The 19,809-nt window shown below is 38.1% G+C and overlaps 1 protein-coding gene across 2 annotated transcripts; it reads left to right on the top strand.

The window, feature by feature from the left end:
* Positions 1-928: 928 nt before the first annotated feature.
* On the top strand, positions 929-18,222 carry LOC137196024 (glycerophosphodiester phosphodiesterase domain-containing protein 5-like). Of its 2 annotated transcripts, XM_067608798.1 has the most exons (18): positions 961-1,054; positions 1,124-1,212; positions 2,211-2,303; positions 2,977-3,205; positions 5,497-5,600; positions 6,915-7,008; positions 8,097-8,156; positions 9,443-9,541; positions 9,640-9,733; positions 10,783-10,928; positions 11,462-11,544; positions 12,129-12,279; positions 13,224-13,448; positions 15,423-15,580; positions 15,657-15,804; positions 17,558-17,640; positions 17,875-17,957; positions 18,046-18,222. In XM_067608798.1, the coding sequence occupies exons 4-18, from the start codon at positions 3,032-3,034 to the stop codon at positions 18,126-18,128; spliced, it is 1,785 nt and encodes a 594-aa protein (XP_067464899.1). In that variant the 5' UTR covers positions 961-1,054; positions 1,124-1,212; positions 2,211-2,303; positions 2,977-3,031; the 3' UTR covers positions 18,129-18,222. The 2 variants fall into 2 exon arrangements, with proteins under 2 accessions (XP_067464898.1, XP_067464899.1); XM_067608797.1 differs by lacking the exon at positions 1,124-1,212 and having other exon boundaries at positions 929-1,054.
* The last annotated feature ends 1,587 nt before the right edge of the window (positions 18,223-19,809 follow it).

The raw sequence follows: 19,809 nt of genomic DNA, 5'->3' as shown, positions 1-19,809 counted from the left end.
TTTATGTCTTAATCCTACATTTATTGTTTATTATGAAATACGAGATGCAATTACATTAACTTGTAGTGTAATAGGGTGTTTGTGTTTTTAATTAGTTGAATTAAATCTTGATTTTTTCCCTCAGATTTTTCATTATGTAGCTTTAAAGTTACAAAAAGAAATCTCTGTGTATAACCTGCACACTATTAATATTCCACGTTGCATATTTGCCCTAAATACAACTTTGCACCCTGCAGGTCCCTGTTCATCCATCACATGTCCAATGAATAAAACCCAGCTGGGTCTCGCTCTGTCCTGACATCCTCTTTGTGTATTTTCTAATTTGCTGCCTCTAACAGTGTCACAGCTGCTCAGCTGGAAGTTGTTGTGAGGCAAAAATCCTCTTTATCCAAACTCGTACATGATTTTTTTTGGCTTCATCTGCTGCTTTTTAAACAATTCTAACAGGTATGTTCAGTTTTAATCCTTCTTATTTTCATATATTATTATATATTGGATTTCTTTTATGTCTTCTACTGTTAGATTGCTGCCGCTATTTGTCATCAGTGTGTTTCGGTGTGAAAACTTTTCACCTGGACTCACCTGATGTTACGATGTGTTTGCGTCACTGTGGCAACAGGTGGCGGTCGGTGACACAGGGACACAGAGCATCAACAGCAGCCGATGTTAAGCACAGAAGGACACACAATATAATCATTTCCGTAACAGCTTTCAACATACAACCAATTTTGTGTTTGTTTTTGAGTTTGAAACTCAACTCTCTGAATGAAATAACGCACTGATTTGGATTCTCAGGCGCATTTTTTTTAGTTTATATTAATATTTAGATGTTTAAATCGCTTCTTTTTTATTTCCCCTGAATTATTAATAATAATCTGAGCTTCAGTGTAAACATTTGTTGCTGTATCTATGGAGATAAAGCATTTCGTTTCCGGTCTCCACGTGCGTAATTCTGGTTACCTTGACGTTCACCTGCTTTGCTCTCAGCAGAGGAAGAAGTACGCACTGCGGCTGCCTGTCTGCTGTTTACCGGGAGGCACAACCGACCCTGGAGGTACCGACACCCGCAATGTTGATTATCAGAATAACACCGGAACTGCCTTTGATTATCGATTTGTTTCAGGGGGTGATGATCGGCTTTCTTCTTCATGCTTTTAGCTCCCAATACGCGCCGTCCTTTCTTCTGCCTGGAGTGTATCACCAAACTTCATGGTAACAGTGTTTAATGTGATAATTTGACGCTCGCCGGTCGGGACGCACAGTTGATTTATATATGATTTAAACCGGTTTTTACGCATTTTTAGGCTCCAACAGGCGTCAATTCGGCTCAAGCACAAAACCTGAATCAAGGTGCAAACCAGATCTGCAAAAACAGATGAAATGTTTGATCAGTAGCCTATATGTGCGGAATTTTCCATCACAACGACAGCGTCCTTAATCTTTAATCCTGCGCTGTTACACCAGAGATTATTGAGAGGAATTTGGTAACTTTGCTGAATCCAAGAGCAGCTCGTGACACAACGGAACCGGTTTGTTTTTCTCGGTCCTGTTATGCAGTTTAAGACTTTTTAAAAAATGTTTAATGATGACTCATTACAGGTTATTTCTGTAGGCAAAGCAGGTTTATTTGTATCGCACATTTCAACGACGAGGTAATTCAAAGTGTTTTACAGAGAACATAAAAGGCATCAAGACAGAATATAAAGGCAACACTAGGCAATATAAAAAGACATTTAAACACAATTAAAAAGTATTAAATTGGAGATAAAAAATAAACTAAAATAGAATAAGACCTCAATAGACCCTCAAACTTGATTTAATAAAAGGCAGCAAACAGAAAAGTCTTCAGCTGTGATTTAAAAGAACTGAGAGTTTTCTGGGAGTTTGTTCCACAATATGTGGAGCATAAAACCTGAACGCTGCTTCTTCATGTTTAGTTTTTTGACTCTGGGGACAGAAAGCAGACCTGACCTAGACCACCTGAGAGGTCTGGATGGTTCATAATGCAGCAGCAGATAAGAAATGTATTTTAGCCCTAAACCATTCAGTGCTTTATAAACCAACAGCAGTAATGTAGCCAACAGGATGCTGAGATGCTGATAATCCAGTAAGTTTTCCATTGTGGTTTAAACTGTGTAACCTGTATGCATACACTGCAGATAATTGTAAAGGAATTGAATTTTAAAAAGTGTCATTTTTAATCCGTACAGATATCTTTCATTCCATGAGGATTACTAACTGACTTGCCTGAGTTGCACAAGAGTGGTTTGACCTGAAGGGACTGAAAGGAACAAAACAAAGTGGTGGGTTCTGACCAAATCTAAAGCTACTTTTCTGGGAACTGCAGCAGAAGAGTTTGGGGGAAGAGAGGGGGGGTATATATGGGAAACTCCTGCATAAAATAACAACAAAAACAAACTTTATGAATAGTCTACAATAACAGAGGTTTGACTTAGTTCAACTGTTCAGTGTTCCTCTCTTGCTGCAGAGCTCAGGAAGCCTGTTGCACTGCAGAATACTGTGTCCGATATTCACACCTAACTAGACGAGCTGATATTTCAGCTGTAACAACACTTTTGTCTTTCTTCTTTTGTCTTTGATGATACAATTTAAGTGACTACCTGAAATGAATTATTAGCATCATTGGGTACTGATTACAGTATTGTTAGATTAGGATTAGAAGTGAGTATTTCTCAGAATAATTCATATTTCCAGCTATAATAAGGCCTTAAATAAAAGGCTGCTGATTCACAATAGAACCATATTTTGACATTGTGGTTGCTTTGGAGTGTAGAGATGCTACCTGTAGACCACCAGCACAAATATGATGTAAATCCAACCAGTAGGTAGAAAATGACGCAGGATTAACTTGATTAACTTTGTCATTGATGAATTTTATGACTTTTGTGGTAAAAAGAAAAACTAGCTAGTCTTGTTGTAATATTTTCCTTTGACTGTTGTGTTTCTGTGTTTCAGGTGTGTGTGTGTGTGTGTGAGCAGGATGGAGGGTGTGTCAGAGCGCGTGTGAGTCATGGCGTCCACGTTGTCCCGGCTGCAGTTCGGGCGGCTGCGCGGACTTCGTGCTAAACTGCTGCGGCGCTACGAGCACCAGCCTCTAGTGTCGTGTCTGGCCGGTTTGTACGGCTGCCAGTGGAGACGCTACGAGAGGAGCGGCGCTCAGCCCGGAGACTGCTGCTGCAACAAGGTCAGAGGTGCACACACGCTGTGGAGAGGATGCTGTCCGTGTCCTCACATATAGATTATAGAATAAATGACTTGGTTTGAAGAAGATAAGTGTGTCCATTATGGGTTTTAAGTGAGAGTTTTAGTTTTCTGTGGCCTAAATAACATTTTCTGTGGCCTAAATAACATGCTTTTAACAGTTTATACTGATTGAATCCCACCTAAAAACCAGTAGTGGAAGAAATATTCAGATCTCTTATATGAGTAAAAGTAGAAATACAAGCAAACTTACAAGCAAAGTTCATACTTTCAAAATTTTACTTTAGTACATTTTGGTGATAGTGCTTGAGTATCAAACTTAAAAGTACTAGAGTAAAGTACTAAACGGCATTTTGTAGATGGTCAAAGTGGAGTTGATTTGAACTACTGTTGTATAGTTTAATCATATATTTTATAATAAAGCAGATAATATGTTTTGAATGAAAAATATGAATGCTGTTGATAAATGTAGATGAGTAAAAATCTATCATAGTACTTTCCTTGAAGGTCTTAAACTTGAATGGAAATACTCAAGTTAAGTACATCAACCTCAGAATGGTACTTACTCTAAGTAAACTTTCCATTACTGCCAAAACACTGTTTATTAGGCGCATACTCAGCTAATTTAATAATAATTTAAGTCTAAGATACATGTTAAAATGATGGTATGTTGTTGTTGTTCTGATTTCAAGTATGAAAAGACAAAAATAAAAGTTTTCAAAAATCAGACAGAAATTACACAAATGTATTGTTAACAGGATAAAACCCCTTGAGATGCAGAATCTGTTTTTTTTCAAGAGTTTATATTCCAGACTCTTCTGCACTGAAAAACGAAACAAACACAAGAAGATGAAAGAGGAATGAAAATGAAATGCATCACTGTGATGAAGCTGATTCATGAAAGGCTGTAACAATCGACTCAAATAAACTTGCAAAATGAAGTGAAAACACTTAAAATCCATTTGATGATGAAATTTTCTTCTCTCATTTTAAGACAGCCAAATTACAACATTCAGTCTCAGCAGTTCACATATTCTCCAATTTCTCAACATTTCAGACGTGTGTCACACAAACTATTAAAGCAAGCAGCAAGATGCCTCTTTATAATCCTACCAGTCAATCTTTATTGTCCCCAAAGGGGAAATTTGGTTTGCAGCCAGAAAAAAAAACAGTAATAGTTACACAACACAGTGAAACAAACAGGATAATGAACACAATTTATATCTTCCTTCCGGGGCAGAACGTCCTTTCAAACCAGCCTACAAAGATTATGTAACACACCAAAGTCTAAAACATTGTGAGAGTCCAATTAAGAAAAAGTATGGCAAGAGTTCAACCGGCCTACAGCCAGCGAAACAAAGGATGATTTGACCCTTTGGTCGACCAGATAGAAGTAACTCAGACTCCCTGAATGAGCCAGAACAGCCGCAGCCTTCCTAAGAACATGATTATTATAGATGTCAGAGAGCTCAACCTGATGCTTGATTTTACTGAACACTTTGACAAGACTGTTTAATCTGTTTTTGTTGGACAGGCTGAGGTTCTCAAACCACACTACAATTCAAAAAAAATAAAATAGATTCAACAAAACTGCCATAAAACAGAGTCATCATGGATCCACAAACATTATGAGTTCATTTTTCTAAGAAAATAAAGACGCTGTTGAGCTTTCTTATAAACAAAATCAACACTTAACTATAACTGTCCCAAGATATTTATAATTATCTACCAGGCTGAACCGAACAACCTGATCATCCAACCGAAACATTCAGCTAATGAATGCTTGTAGGAGAATATAAATCATTATAATGCAGGTTGGACACCGACAGAACAAATCAATAAACCAGTGAAATGTAATGATTTCTTTTGAGAGAAGAAGAGGTAATTATATCTCACTGTTTATTGATTTTTTTTTTTTTTTTTAAATTGAAGTTCATCATCTTTGCCTCGGCTCAACTATCGACGTATAAAAGTCACCCATGTAGAAATGGTTTTCAAACAAGACAGGACAACGATTAAAGTCACGTCTTCATTAAAGCTGGAGTGATGCGGAGACAAACAGCACTCAGCTCAGACCAGAGCTTCTGTTTCTGAAGGTTTTTACAATCACAGTTAAACCAGTAAAGAGTTTTCAGGTTTTATTTCCTCTCTCTTCACACTGAAGGCGTCAACGATCAGTTTTCCATCTCAATGGAAACGAGGCAATAAATCGGAAGTAAAAAAAAAAACACGTGCTGTGTATTAAAGGACAACTTGTGTTTCATGTTTTGACAGTTGGAAGGAGTCAGCTTTGCTCTGCTCGTGGCGTCTTTCTGCTTAACGCTGGTGTTTCTCTACTTCTGGGGACAAGCACAGAACGACTACAATGACTTTGACTGGTGGGTTCAGTAACACTTGTACAGTCATAACTGAACATACTGTACATGTATGTGTGCACAGATATGCACTAACTGCACACTAGGGGTGTGCCCGAATACAAATACATTATTCGGCAAAGCACAAAAAGTGTTTTTTTTTATGAATATTTGTTTCATACAAATACTTTAAAAATTATTTGTTTTTGGGAAGAAAAGAAAAAAAGTCAAATAGCAGCACGCAGGTCGGTTACATCACTATCTCAGTGTCTCTCTTCTGCTCCGCTGTTACGTCTATCAGCAGGTCTCAGTGAGGGGAGTCACATCCACCTGCTACATGATGCATATTTCCTAATTTGGACATCACTCCTGGAGTTGGGGGTGTTCCCCAGAGATAAAGCTGAGCTACTGACACATGCAAAGTGCTCCTGAGGGACTCTCCATAACCTGTTGTTCCCCTTCTCCTTTCGAAAAGTTAGGTTGTAAAAAATAGGCAATAAATGAAAAGTGCAAAGCAAGAATCGCCTTTGAAGTTCCTCTCTACACGTTACACGCTGTGCTGTCTCTGTGTTATGGGTGTATAAATAGGTAGAGGTCTGTCTGCAATGATTTGATGAATAAAGTTTTAGCTCAGTAGTCAGCGCAGTCGTCTGTGATCTGGGAGACTCCAGTTTGAGGCCCGATGTGGGGACCTCCTTCATAAGTTAGTTTATTCATGAACACTTATTGTAACACTTTAATTTTCTAAAATTAAAAGCGTATTAAAAACAAAACTTTCCACTTTTATTCGAATACAAATAATTTTGCTGCCTCAACAAATACAGATACAAATACAAATACTGGGCTCTCTGCACATCCCTACTGCACACTGAAACATCACTGTAGCCTGTAAACATTACATAATCATCTTTGTTTACTTTTACAAACATTTTTAACTTCATTATGTAGTGGCCTTTCTGGTCCTCGTTATTTTTATTTATTGTAATTCTGTTCATCTTGAGTTTTTAGCAGAGGTCTTTGTGTTGAGGCGACAGATGGAGGATTTTGTTCATGTTTTTATTGTTAAACAAGTCAGTCGACCAATGAGACAATCATCCAAAAATCATGGTGTTTGTCTTTAAAAGTTGCTAAATTTTTCTAAAAAACTTCCAGCACATCTCCTCTGCTGGAGACTCTGTCCTTCTCTCTCTCGCTCTTTGCACAAACTGTATTTCGGGTCGTATATCTACTCGGTTTATCGTTGCATGCTGGTGTTTTCACTCGAGTCCTCCACTATCGGTCACTCACAACAGTCTTTCTATCTTCACCTGTTTACCTGACATCACTCTGAGAGCGCAGGTTTAACTTTGGGAACTTGGGCTTCTGGTTTCCGTGGTCTGTGGTGCTGCTGGTCATCTCTGCAGGTTTCTTCACCTACATCACTGTGCTCATGGTGAGACACGAACACAACACGGAGGGACATTTTTCTGATTTAAAGAACCTTTTATGAAAAATTGGATCTAGAGCTGAAACGATTAGTTGATTGACAGAAAATTAATTGTCCAACAAAGACAAAAACAAGCACCGTCTGACATGTTATAGATGATTTATATCATGGCCACAACTTACGGTTATTTTTCATTATCGATTAATCTGCGGATTATTATCTCGATCAATTGATCAATCATTTGATCTACAAAACATCAGAAACTTATGAAAAATGCTACAATATCCTACAGCACAGGATGTGAATATTAAACTTATTATCATGTAAAACTCTGCAAAAAACAGCAAAGACAGACTAGAAAAAGTGTGAATCCATCCTTTAAACGATTAATAAAATAGTTGGTGATTAATTTTCTTTCAATTAATCAACCAATTGTTGCAGCTCCAATTTACAAGTTTTTAAGTAAACAATTACAGATAAATTTATAATGACAATAATCATTAACTGTAGCCCTAATTAAATCTCATCTTAGTGTCACTGAGTTTGTCAAATGTGTGTGTGTATATATATATATATATATATATATACACATTTAGCTTTTTCATATAAATTGCTGTTTTTTTCATTTCTTTTTGTGTGCAATTTAAACAAGCAACATATGAAGAGTTAATTATTGAGTTTTTGATGTGTTGGTGGGTTTATTATTGAACTTCAGCTGTTTCCATTTGCTTTCAGACTTTATGCCAAACTGATCTAATCACATCCTGACTGTAGCTCCATGTTCAACAAACACACACACTGGTTATCCATCTCTTTATCTAGCTCTCAGGAAGACGGAGAATAAGCGTATTTACTCAAAAGTGGAACTATTTTCCTCTAAACAGAGTGCCTGCTGTAGGTCTGAATGAGTAGTCTTATCTGTCTGAAAACCATGAAAAGGTCTATTGTCTATCTCTTCTTGTAATGCTGTGAAACGGTTGGTCGCTGTGGAGACTGCTGATATTAAACTATGACTCAGTGGAGTTTATCCCCGTGTCACTTATCAGAGTTAACGTGTGTGTGTGTGTGTGTTCATGTCTTATTTCTCTGTGCAGCTGCTGGCTGTGTGTTTATTGTCAGAGGGCCAGAAACTCTATTTACACTGGAGTCACAAGGTAACGCTCTTCTCCTAGTTTTTATATCAAATGACGAGTCGATGTGTTTTATATTAAAGTTTTAGTGACAGTTTCCAGATTATTGTGTTTAAGAGATTACATCAATTTTTGATGGATTGTGTTTCTCAGCCTAAAAGTTCATTGATGAAAAACACCAAATTATCCGTATGTCCTTGGTAGATAATTATTAAGTACTGTACTCAAAGCTTAAGTGATTATAGGCTTCTATACAAAATATTATAGCATCAGCAGAGTGTCGAGTGATAATAACATACACGCTGCTCAAGATCTCTTTTATTAATTTAAAGCATGTTCTTTACACCATTAAACCATTAGATGACATTTACCACAAGGCCATTCGATGCATTACTCACTGCAGAAATATTTAACATCATTAGCTCAAAGTGAACAAGCGAAACTCTGCTGAACTGGTTTCCAGTGCTGTGCACCTCATTACTGGACCGAACTGCAAAACAAGCTGAAAGATGTTCATCCTTGATGGATTTTAAAGTCTAACTGAAATGAAACTTTTTTTTAATTGTCTTATTTGCTTATCTAACTTACAAACATGAACACGTCTAGTGTTTGTCTGAGTCACCAAACAAACCTTCATCGGGGGAAAAGTGCATCGCTAAAGTCAGTTAGCAGCTAGATGGCTAATTAGCTGCTCAGCTGCAGCACAAAGAGAGATGATTAAATGTGATTTCAGTTGGACTTTAAACTTCTAATTGCTGATGTTTTTAATTAATATTATGACTGTTTAATTACTGTATAAACACTCACTGAGCACTTTATTAGGAACACCTGGACAATCTTATGCAACAGCGCTGCCATAAATCCAACTTATACATTTTCAGTTTTTGTTGACATTGTCAGAAAGGTGATAATTCTACTTTATCTTTATTATTTAAGTCATAGTGGGTGGTGGTGGTAGACTGGACTGCTTCATGTATGCCGTTCATCTATGTTAATGGAGTGCACCACCAACACTCACTACGACCTCAATAAGCTTTGTAAAAGTAGAATTTGTGGCAGAGCTGTTGTATTGGGTTACATTAGAGTGCACAGATGTTCCTAATCAAGTGCTCATGAGTGTGTGTATATATTTGTCAGTGAGAGATCCTGAGTGAATGAAGCTTAAACTAACAATCAGCTGCCAAAAAGAAAAGACAGACAAAACAGATGGCTCCATAAAATATATTTTTATAACTTGATACTAATTGACTCAATGATAACTGCATCATTTTTGGATGGATGACGTGTTTTTCTTTTTGTCTTGCTGTCAGATCGGGATCCTGGTGAGCCTGACTTTCTCCATCGTAGCCACCGCCGTCTTGTCTGACCTGTGGAGTAAAGAATGGACGACGTTACTTCTTTCCTTCCAGGTGACGCACTCCTCCTGTTGATCCACCCATCACAGCCTCACTGGTCCTCAGTGTGTTTTCGTCTCCTGATGCCAGACTGTGTTTCGTATCTTGAACAGATAACAGCACCTTACTTACACGTGGGTGGAGTCTTACTGATGACGGCGCTGGCCTGGCCAATAGCTTTGCATTTCTTTCGCATGAACAGCAAAGGTGAGATACGCTGCTGTCTCTACACATGGATCTTTAAGGGATAATTTGTGGGAAATATATCCTATCATTTTCTTGTCGAGAGTTAGATCGATACACACTCATGTCTGTCTGTTAAATATGAAGTTAGAGCCAGCAGCCAGTTAGCTTAGCTTAGCACAAAGCCCTGAAACAGGGGAAACAGTTAGCCTGACTGTCTAAAGGTGACAAAATCCACCTACAATTACCTCTACAGTAAATATCACTAATTTACTAGTTATATTTAGTTTGTTTAATCCTTACAAAGCATAAAAAACCAACAACTTCTGAACTTCCTGCTGGTTACCTGGTCACTGCTCCTGGCCAAGAAACAGTCCGTTACATACACTAACCCCCGTTAAGTGACAAATTGACATTTTTACACTTCCATTTTTGTACAGATTGAACTAACAAGATATAACAAGTTTATTAATGATCTTTAATTTATCTTTGGACAGAGCCGGCAGTTTCATATTTACCGTACAAACACAAGAACGGTGCTGATTCTCTCAGGAAAATCTCGGCAAGAAAGAAAATAATCTTATTTCCTAAAATGTCAAACTATTCTGATACTTTATATCCCCGTTTAGTGTTTTTAAGCAGTATATAAACATTTCATAAATGGTTAATAACACACTATAATGTAGTTGTTAGCAGATATGTGTTAACATATTTAACAAACTATAACTCCCTATTTAAATGTTCTTATATCTGCTTATAGTTTACTAAATGTTTATATACTGCCTATAGATGCTAAATAGAGGGACTTAGAGTTAAGTGTTGGCAAGTCATTTAGTTTAGAAGTTTTACCTGTTGATTTTCTTTTTTTTGACGCAAATATCAGTATCTTGAAATAAGACCGATCATCCCACTATATCAATATGTTTCTTTATTTTAAAAAGATATTAACACATTGATTTGCATTGGAAACAATAGTGAGTGTGTGTGTTATTGAATGTCCTCAGATGCTTTCAGTTAAACTCTTTTCTCTTTGTGTATTTTTTTTTTTTTTTAAATGGGCGTCTGTGTTCCAGTAAGACGGAGCCTGATCATAGGGGTCTACCTGACCGTCCTGTTCGCCCTCTACTTGGTCCCCCTCGGTTTGTATTCTCCTTGTATCAAAGAGGAGGGGACCCTGGGCCCCGCTCCGGCCCTCATCGGCCACCGAGGAGCACCCATGGTGAGCAGTAACGAGACGGCTACTACAATGAAAAAATGACAAGCTTTAATTGTTTCTTCCATGGTGTCAGATGGTCTTACTGAAAGCCAGGATCCCTGAACAGGATCAGGAATGTAGAGAAAAAAGAATCAATTTGAGCTTTTTCAAGAAATTAAAACTAATTTGAATTAAAACAGTTAATATTTCTCAAATTATTCTGACAGTTACATCTTTTCACCTGGGGAAAATCACTCGCCAGAGCAGTAAGATAGTTTAGCTCTATTTTTTTTCTGTTGCAGAAGAGTTTTAAGTCTGGAAACAAGACAAAAATCCCTTTTTATAAAGCAGCGTAACACTAAATATTCTCTTGGATACTGTTTGGAGATAATGCCTCTTCTTAAGCTCTATATTCACAAAACGTTTTATTCTCCTCAGTGAAAGAGCAACTTCCATGTTCTGTACATGTATTGACTACAGCTGTAAGTCCCTGTTATCACTGCATGCGAATGTATTGATCATCTATCGTTTATCATTGTGTGTAACTCTATTTGCAGCTTGCTCCAGAAAACACGCTGATGTCGTTTGAGAAGGCTGTGGAGGCTGGAAGTGGAGGTCTGGAGACGGACGTCACTATCAGGTCAGTATCTGACTGTGAAGATGTATAAACTGTACGGGGCAATATTGGCCTTTTTAGTACAAATCTGATATATTTATTGTCATTGATCAATCCTGTAGACAATCAATATACAGTAAGACAAACAAACTGTGAATCAAACAGAACATTTTCAGTGGCTTGTATGTATAGCAATATTTAATAAGTGGAAATGTGAAGTTTTACACATATTTAACATTGGTGCAAATTCTAGCTTTATCATAACAAGTCCTAAAGTAGTTATAATCAGTATTTTTCATAATAACAGTGTGTAATGTGTTGGCCGTGGCTCGTAGTGATGAACCTACAGAGAATTATCAGTGACTGCAGCTCCCTTTGGCTTTACGCAATTGTTTATCTGTCCAGCTGCAGCTGTTTTGGTTTCACTGAATCTTCTTTCCAATCCTTCCCACAAACGCCTCATAAAAATATGTTGCATGCAGTGTCCTTAGATGACATGTTGATCTTTTTAGGCCTCTGATATTTAGTCTCAAATAGATCATGCTTTTCTAAACTGAGACCAGGTGTAAAACGTTATAAAGTATACTGTTGTCCTGTCATGGTTGCAGCTTTGATGGGGTTCCCTTCCTGATGCATGACCGCACCCTGCGGAGGACCACCAACATCCACGAAGTTTTTCCCAACCGGAGTGACACCTCGGCCGCCATGTTCACCTGGGCTGAGCTGGAGAGCCTGAACGCCGGGTCCTGGTTCCTCTCTGTGAGTGACATCATCAGCTTTCTTTAAGTCCCCTCCCAGTCAAAAATAGATTTTTTTTTTCTTCTTGTTCCTACAGTTGGATGTTTGAGCTTCATAGTGCAGGATGATGTAAGTGCAGAGTTTGACACCAGAAGGCTGTTTAGATATTCATCTCATGCATCTTTGTTCTCACCCTAACTACTCTGGAGCCAGTCGTGGTCCAGTGTGCAACTTCTTTGAGTCATAACTAAGTAAAATCTGAACACACAGACATGATTGACATATTTTTAGATTCTGTGAGACTTAAACTCGTCATTGTCATCGTCCCTGATGTGCATCTTGAATAAACATCCATAAATCTGCTTAGAAGTCTTGTAAGAAAGACGCTCCCCATAACTCCAGAGCTTGTCTGAGAATCATCACGTTTTAAAGTTTTCTTCAGTATCAAAGTAACGCAGTGAGAAGTCCTACTCCTGGGCTAGTTGAACTCTTGAACTTGTTTCTATCTGAGAGGTTGTTTGCTGACGTCTGGGGTTAGCTAGAGATATCTTTGCCCACTGTCTTAGAAACTGTGTGGATCATGAGGTACCCAGACGGACTAAATTTGAAGGATGTCCTTGTTTGATCATACTTGTTCATAAGAAGGTGTAACAGTTTGTGGAAGTGTTATATCTGTGTGTGGTTCTTGAGCAACAATGCTTTCAAATTGTCACTTTACCTGCTCGTCGGATGTAGAAATGAAGTAGAGTTGAGGCAGATGTGCTGCATCTGTACCGTGCTGCTCTACATATTCTGTTCTTTCAGCTTTGTGTACAGACAACATGTGGCAATCAAATCATTAGAGACGAGCTAATTCCTCATCACAACAATAGTACTACACCGTAATCAGCTGGCAGATGAAGAGCATATTGGCCAGCTTGTTATGTCACTGTATTAATTAGATATTGATGTTTTTCCCATTCTAGCACAATCCGTTTGGTACAGCTGGCTCTCTGGGCGCGGAGGACCGACTGCGGGCAGGAAACCAGTCCATCTGCAGCCTGCAGGCCTTCCTCCAGCTGGCAGCTCAGACGGACAAACTGGTGATCTTTGACCTCTACCGTCCGCCCAGAGGTCATCCTTACAGGGACACCTGGATCCAACGCACGCTGGAGGTCATCCAGAATGAGTCCTCCATTCACTCCTCACAGGTGAGTCTTTGTTTCTCTGTTATTCCAGCTTGTGATGTTTCATCAAATGGACATCAAAGTAAACAAAATAATAAAGTAAGACTTGCTGCACATTGTTGGCTCCGGGGGTCTGTATCAAGAAGCGAGATTAACCGGCTATCTTTGGGCTAGCAGTATGTTTTATTAAACATTGCCGGGTATTTCTCAGAGACACGGATACTTAGCTCTGTTTGCTCCAATATGACACAAGAGGCACAAACTGGGGCTCTTTGAGTTTAAAGGACTGATTCAAATTTTTCAAGTGTGTCTTAAAACAACAGTCAGGAGCCCAAATGAGCATTGAAACATGTTTTTCTTGCTGTTATCATTCCTCCTGTTCATATTGTGAAGATCCCTTCATAATGTACTTACAATGTAAGTGATGGGGGACAAAATCCACAGTCCTCCTTTTGTACAAACATGTATTTAAAAGTTTATCTGAGGCTAATATGAAGCTTCAGCGTCCAAATGTAGATATCTTTCAGCGTTACAGTCTTTTTAGTGCGAAAGTCCCTCTTTTTGTTACTATACCTCCACCGCAGCTCAACAGGGAAACACTGTCTTGTCCTGTAATGTTTTTTTTTTATTGAACTAAAACCAAGGAGTAAGTTAAGTAAATGTAAATAAGTTGACTTTGCTGCATTATGTTCTGTTCAATGTTCAACATCGTGTCGTGGAATTGCTGCTAAAACGCTGGACACAAACACAGAAATAAAAGCACAGACGCTGGTTAATCTGAAGATTAATGGAATTATTATTGATCAATAAGGACACAAAGTGAATCATTCCCCCTGTCTCACTATACAAAGCCAAATTATGTAAACTTATAGTCTTCAGAGACAAAGAAATGATCACCGTATATATTTACATGTCCATGTATGCTAGATAAGAGCAACATCTCCCAAGGACATAGGAAGGCAAGAGCCCAAACCTATGTGTGGTCATATTTACTCCAAGACCCAGGATTTTACCTTATCTGAGCCTCTGCCAGAATGGAAAGAGAGGAGTGGGCCTCTTAAAACACATTCCTTCTCTCAAGGACGTGCACACATTAACGGAGCAAATGATCATCCTTGAACAACTCTGCACATTAAAATGATAAGCCAATCCTTTCAAGTCTTTCATTACCTTTTATAGTTGTTTAACCAAAAGGCTTTAACTGCTTAACATCCACCCTTTTGATAGAATTTTCGCCTATTTGGCATACTCAAATGGAAAAGCTTATAACAGAAGAACTGTAAGGCTATGATGTATGTATGAGGCTTTATTTGACAAGTGACATCTTCTAGTTTCTGGAAATGTGTTTGTTTAGCATGTGGCTTAAACACAAACAAAACTACATCAGTTCAAATAAGGCTCAAAAAAGTGTTTTTTGTCCTCGTCTATAATGAGTCATATTTGAATAACAATAATTAGGACATGCTTTATGCCAGAACTATGCAAAATCCCAGACCTCTAGGCCTAACCTTAACAATTTGGCCATCTCCAATTGGCCAAATAGTGCCAATTGCTTTTACTCATTACTGTGTGATGAAGGATAAACACGTCTGTATCTCTGGATGAACTGAGCAAGGTTTTTATGTATTTTTGCTTTAGAAATTCATTTCTTTTTTCATGTTCCATGATGCTATTTATATTTTTTCTCCCTGCTGGCTCCAACTCAGCCTCCACTTTGCCTGCTTCTCTTTTCTCAAGCACAAGATTGAAGCATTTCTACACATGTTGAGATTTCAGGTTTATTTTTTTGTTTGTTCCATCACTGTTGCTACAGTCTCAGTCATCATTAGGTTATATATTTTTTGTAATTTTACGTTTAGTTAGAGCAGTCTCCTGTCCTGCATTTTTAAAAGATGTATTTTTAGTGAGCAGTGGGCGATAATGTGACGGCCTTTGTGTTACTGTGTGTGTGTGTGTGTGTGTGTGTGTGTGTGTGTGTGTTGGTTACTCTCTCACCAGGTGCTGTGGCTGCCCTCAGATCTGCGGGCTCTGGTCCAGGAAATTGATCCTGAGCTGAAGCAGACTTCAGGCAGTCGGCTCCCTCTAGAGGAGCTCAAGAGCAACCACATCGTCAAACTCAACCTGCACTACAGCTCCATGTCCACCGAGCTCATCAGGTCTGTGTGTGTGTGTTTCAAAGATGGCCCCTGTTGATTTATAACACAACGTGACTTTCTCCTCACTTGTGCGCAGCGAGTACGCTGCAGTGAACATCACCACCAACCTGTACGTGATCAGCCAGCCGTGGCTCTACTCTCTGGCCTGGTGCACCGGAGTCCACTCGGTCGCCACCAACGCTCCTCAGATCCTCAGCACCATGAGCTCCCCGCTCTTCCTCATGGTGAGACGCTCACAGTTCAACCCGCATCTCTAATAGTGCTCAGCTTCTCCTGATAGAAGCGAGGGAACGTTTCTGCTTTAAAGGAACTCCAGAAATGTTGTATTTCACTTCCACAAAGTTGATTCAAGACCATGGAAATAGAAGTTTCACTAAAATGTTTTTAGATATACTGTAGGTCCACTTATTCGTTTTTTTACAAGGCTTTCAACTTCATCTCATGCCCCTCATCAGCAGATAAAGGTTGCTCAGTTGTCATGGAGATAGCTATGTAGCTTGGGTCATGTGATGACAGGTGGTCGTATTTGACTTCCTGTTTTTTCTCCATCCTTAGGTCATGTGATGACAACTGAGCAAACTCCTTCTAGTAAAAACCTAGTAAGTGGACCTTGAGTTAGGATTTTGTTTTTCAGGAGAAATTTATATCAGAAAAGTAGATCTGAAGTTTATCAAAAGAAAATTAATTGGTGCCTTTTTTGATAACTGATTAATTTTGTCACTTCCAGCAAACATGGTTACAGATTCTTAAATGTGAGAATTTGCTGCTTGTCTTGGTCTTAGATTACAGTAAATTGAATATTTAGGGTTTCGGACTGTTTATCCAACAAAACAAGACATTTAATAGCAGCACCTTGTGGCATTTTTCACAGTTTTCTGATGCTTTACAGACCAAACAATAAATCCAGAAAATAATCGGCTGATGAACCAATAATAAAAATAATCGTTATTGGATCCATTAAAGGGACAAAAACTAACATCAGGTTATTACCTTTTTATTTACTTGCACATGTATACACTTATTGTGTTTCAAGGATAAGACTGCATGTTCTAGATTTTGCTTATTGTCAAAAAATCTCATTGAAAAAACGAATGTTAGTTGGTGTCTCGATACATTTTGCACCTTGTCTGTTCACTGACGTGTTTTCAATAGTTTCTGAACAACACTGGAGCTCTATGGCACAGAGGAATAACGGCAATGATTAGTCAATTAAACAATTAGCTGCTTGACAGAAAAATAACTATTTTTGGCAGCTATTTTAATAATTGAATGATTGATTTAGCGAATTTTAAAGCAAAAAATGCCCAAAATTTTAGATTGCAGCTTCTCAAATGTGATGATTTGATATTTTTCTTTGACATACATGATCGTAAACTGATTATCTTTGGATTTAAGAGCGGTTGATTGGACATTTAAAGACGTAACCTTTGAAATTATAACTTTATAGACAAAGCAATCATTAATTAATTTAAGAAAATAAATGGTAGATTTATCGATAATTTTTAGTTGCAGCCCTACTTTGGATACACACACAGTGCTTGTTAGTCAGAAGGTTTCATACTTTTCATGGGTTTTTGAGGCAATAAGAAAATATAAAAGCCAGAGTCAAGTTGACTTGAATTCAAAAATAGTAGTGCAATAAAATTAAATACATTTTTGAATGTAAATGCATTTACATAAAGAGAATCCCCTCCCCTTTCTCCTTCTTGTCTCTTTTCCTTTATTCTTTTTTTAAATATATATTCAATACCAAGATGGCGTTTGCTTGTTACTTTATCCGGATTCATGAACATATGAACATATTAACCTTGAGACTTTGTATTAAAGTAAAGAGAAGGTTGGATTCAGGATCTTTTAAGGCCAAAAAACTACAGTTAAGTTTGGTTTGTTACCTTTTTATTTACTGTTTACGTATGAAACACTGACTTCTCTGTTTCCACACTATTCTTATTTATCTCCTTCCCGTCTCTCTTTCAGAGTCCAGATGAATATAACCTGATGTGGATTCTCATTGATCTGGTGTCCCTCGTGCTGATCTTCATCATCTTCATCTTTCACTGGTGAATCTCACACACACACACACACACACACACACACGTCGATAAAAACAAAGACAATGAATAAGCAGTCAGCAGAGCATCCCACCTGTCTGGTTCTCTGAATAAACCGGAGATGTAGCGATGACTTTTCACCCCAGACATGACGACAGGCAGAGGTTTGATGTGAATGAAGTGAGATAAAAGCGTCCGGTGCTGACAGAGGTCACGGGGGGGTCGTGTTGTGTTTGCTGACAGGTGGCGTGAGCGAGGACTGGCTTTCTGCTCGGGCAGCAAAATCATGTTGGACAACAACGGCACTTACAGCAAGTACAAAACAGGTAAAGAAGTGCGATTTAAAAGCAGAATCAAGGTGTCTTTGTGCTTATTGTTAATCCACATCTTTCTGAATCTTAATTCCTGTTACAGAGATGAGTGACATATGGTCAGTCTCCAGCAGTATCTCCCAAGCAGAGAAGACGCCGTCACTGAGCACTAACATCTGCCTCTGAGCCCTAAACTGCCAAACCTGTAAGATCTCAGTAAAATACGTTGTACAGTACAGGTACAACACTCTGTTTGTGAAATAAAGTGGCTGAAGCATTTCTTCACTTTGTTAGAATTATCATTCTACACAAATATTAAAATGCTCTTCTGAGGTTGAATAACAAAGTGGTTTTTATCTCAGAAATGAAAAAGTTTAGCTTCTGTGGATGAAAGTTTTAAAGAAATAGTTCATTTTGTAAATCAGCTTATTCACGTCTCGCCAAGATGAGGAGACTGAAGGAAAAAGTCGAGGATGTCCACACACTGAAACGTGCAAGCTCCCAAGTATTTATTATGTTTCGTCTTCCTGTAATTTCACCAGGATGATGTCACGTTTACGTCATATCAGAGTTATCGTAATTATGAGATTGCGTCTGGTAAATGGCGTCCGTGCCAACTTCCAAGTACGATTTGGCCAACTCTGGAATCATACAACTGCCTTCAGTTGTCTGACGTGAATATTTCCCATCTTTCTCAGATGACCTGAACACAACATAAGCAATATCAATACTGTATTAACAAACAATGAATTTTATATAGTTTATACAGTTTTGGGAGAATATGAAAGTCTAGATAAAGTCATTAAAAAAATAAACATGCAGAGGAGGTGACCAGACTTTTTCCAGACTTCAGTAAAAGTCTCCAGTCTTTCTCTCAGGCTGCAAATCCACAAATCACTCGCTGCAGTAATAACTGAAGGTGACTCCGCTGTATCAACACTGATAAACTCCTCGCTTCTCATCTGTAATTTGGCAACTGAACAGTCGGGGGGGGGACACTGCTGTTTATAGAGATCTTAGTGAGTAAATCAAACTGAAACTGTAAACTGTTAATTTAAAAAGTGGAAATTGCACCTTTGATTAATGGCAAGAACACAATTTCTACAGAATATTTATGCTCTTTTTTTTTTATCTCCACTAGTCTTACTTTGGAGTCAAAAAGGATCAAAGCTTTCAAGTAAAACTGGTAACAGAAAAGAAAACGTTCTTCAGGCAGAGCAAAGTTTTATTTAGTCGGGCATTAAAATGCTGAACGCTTTTGACCTCACATGGTCTTCATCACGGCAGAAACAGTGAAAACAGATTGCTTACATCTGGTACTCTGAGGAGACAATGCACCGTGAAAAAAACCCTGACCCTGATCGACCCTGTGATCGAAACTGCTCAGCGTTACCCAATGAATAAAGGCTGTTAGTGTAACTCCTCTCCTTGCTCTGCCTGAAGAATGTTTTGTGTTCATCTTCAAGAGCATCTTTCCTGGACGTAGCTTTTCGTTTTTCATTCAGTAAGAAATGTGGTAACACTTTATTTTATATTAATGTCCTGGAAGTAATTTTCAGGTAATTAACAGTTAATTTTTTAGGACATTTTACAGAGAAGGTGGTGCAGTAAGGATCAAATTAAGAGGAAAACGTGTTAAGTTGGTTTAGCTGAACATTATATTTGGGTTCATATGTAGTTGATGCAAAAATTCTTAATAAATTGAACAATTCTTTGACAGAAAAAACTTGTGTAGTTTTTTGTGTCAAATAAAATGTTAACATATGAGATTCTTTCCTTAAAAACTCTATAATGAGCACATTTCCCACATGCTACCAAATTACAACCATTTCAAAGAAATAACAAAAATTACACAGCAGCTACTTTT

The sequence above is a fragment of the Thunnus thynnus genome, chromosome 13 (genome assembly GCF_963924715.1).
Source record: "Thunnus thynnus chromosome 13, fThuThy2.1, whole genome shotgun sequence".
In the NCBI taxonomy this organism is placed as follows: domain Eukaryota; kingdom Metazoa; phylum Chordata; class Actinopteri; order Scombriformes; family Scombridae; genus Thunnus; species Thunnus thynnus.
Note: the sequence above shows the minus strand (reverse complement) of the source record. Positions and strands in the feature narration are given on the sequence as shown.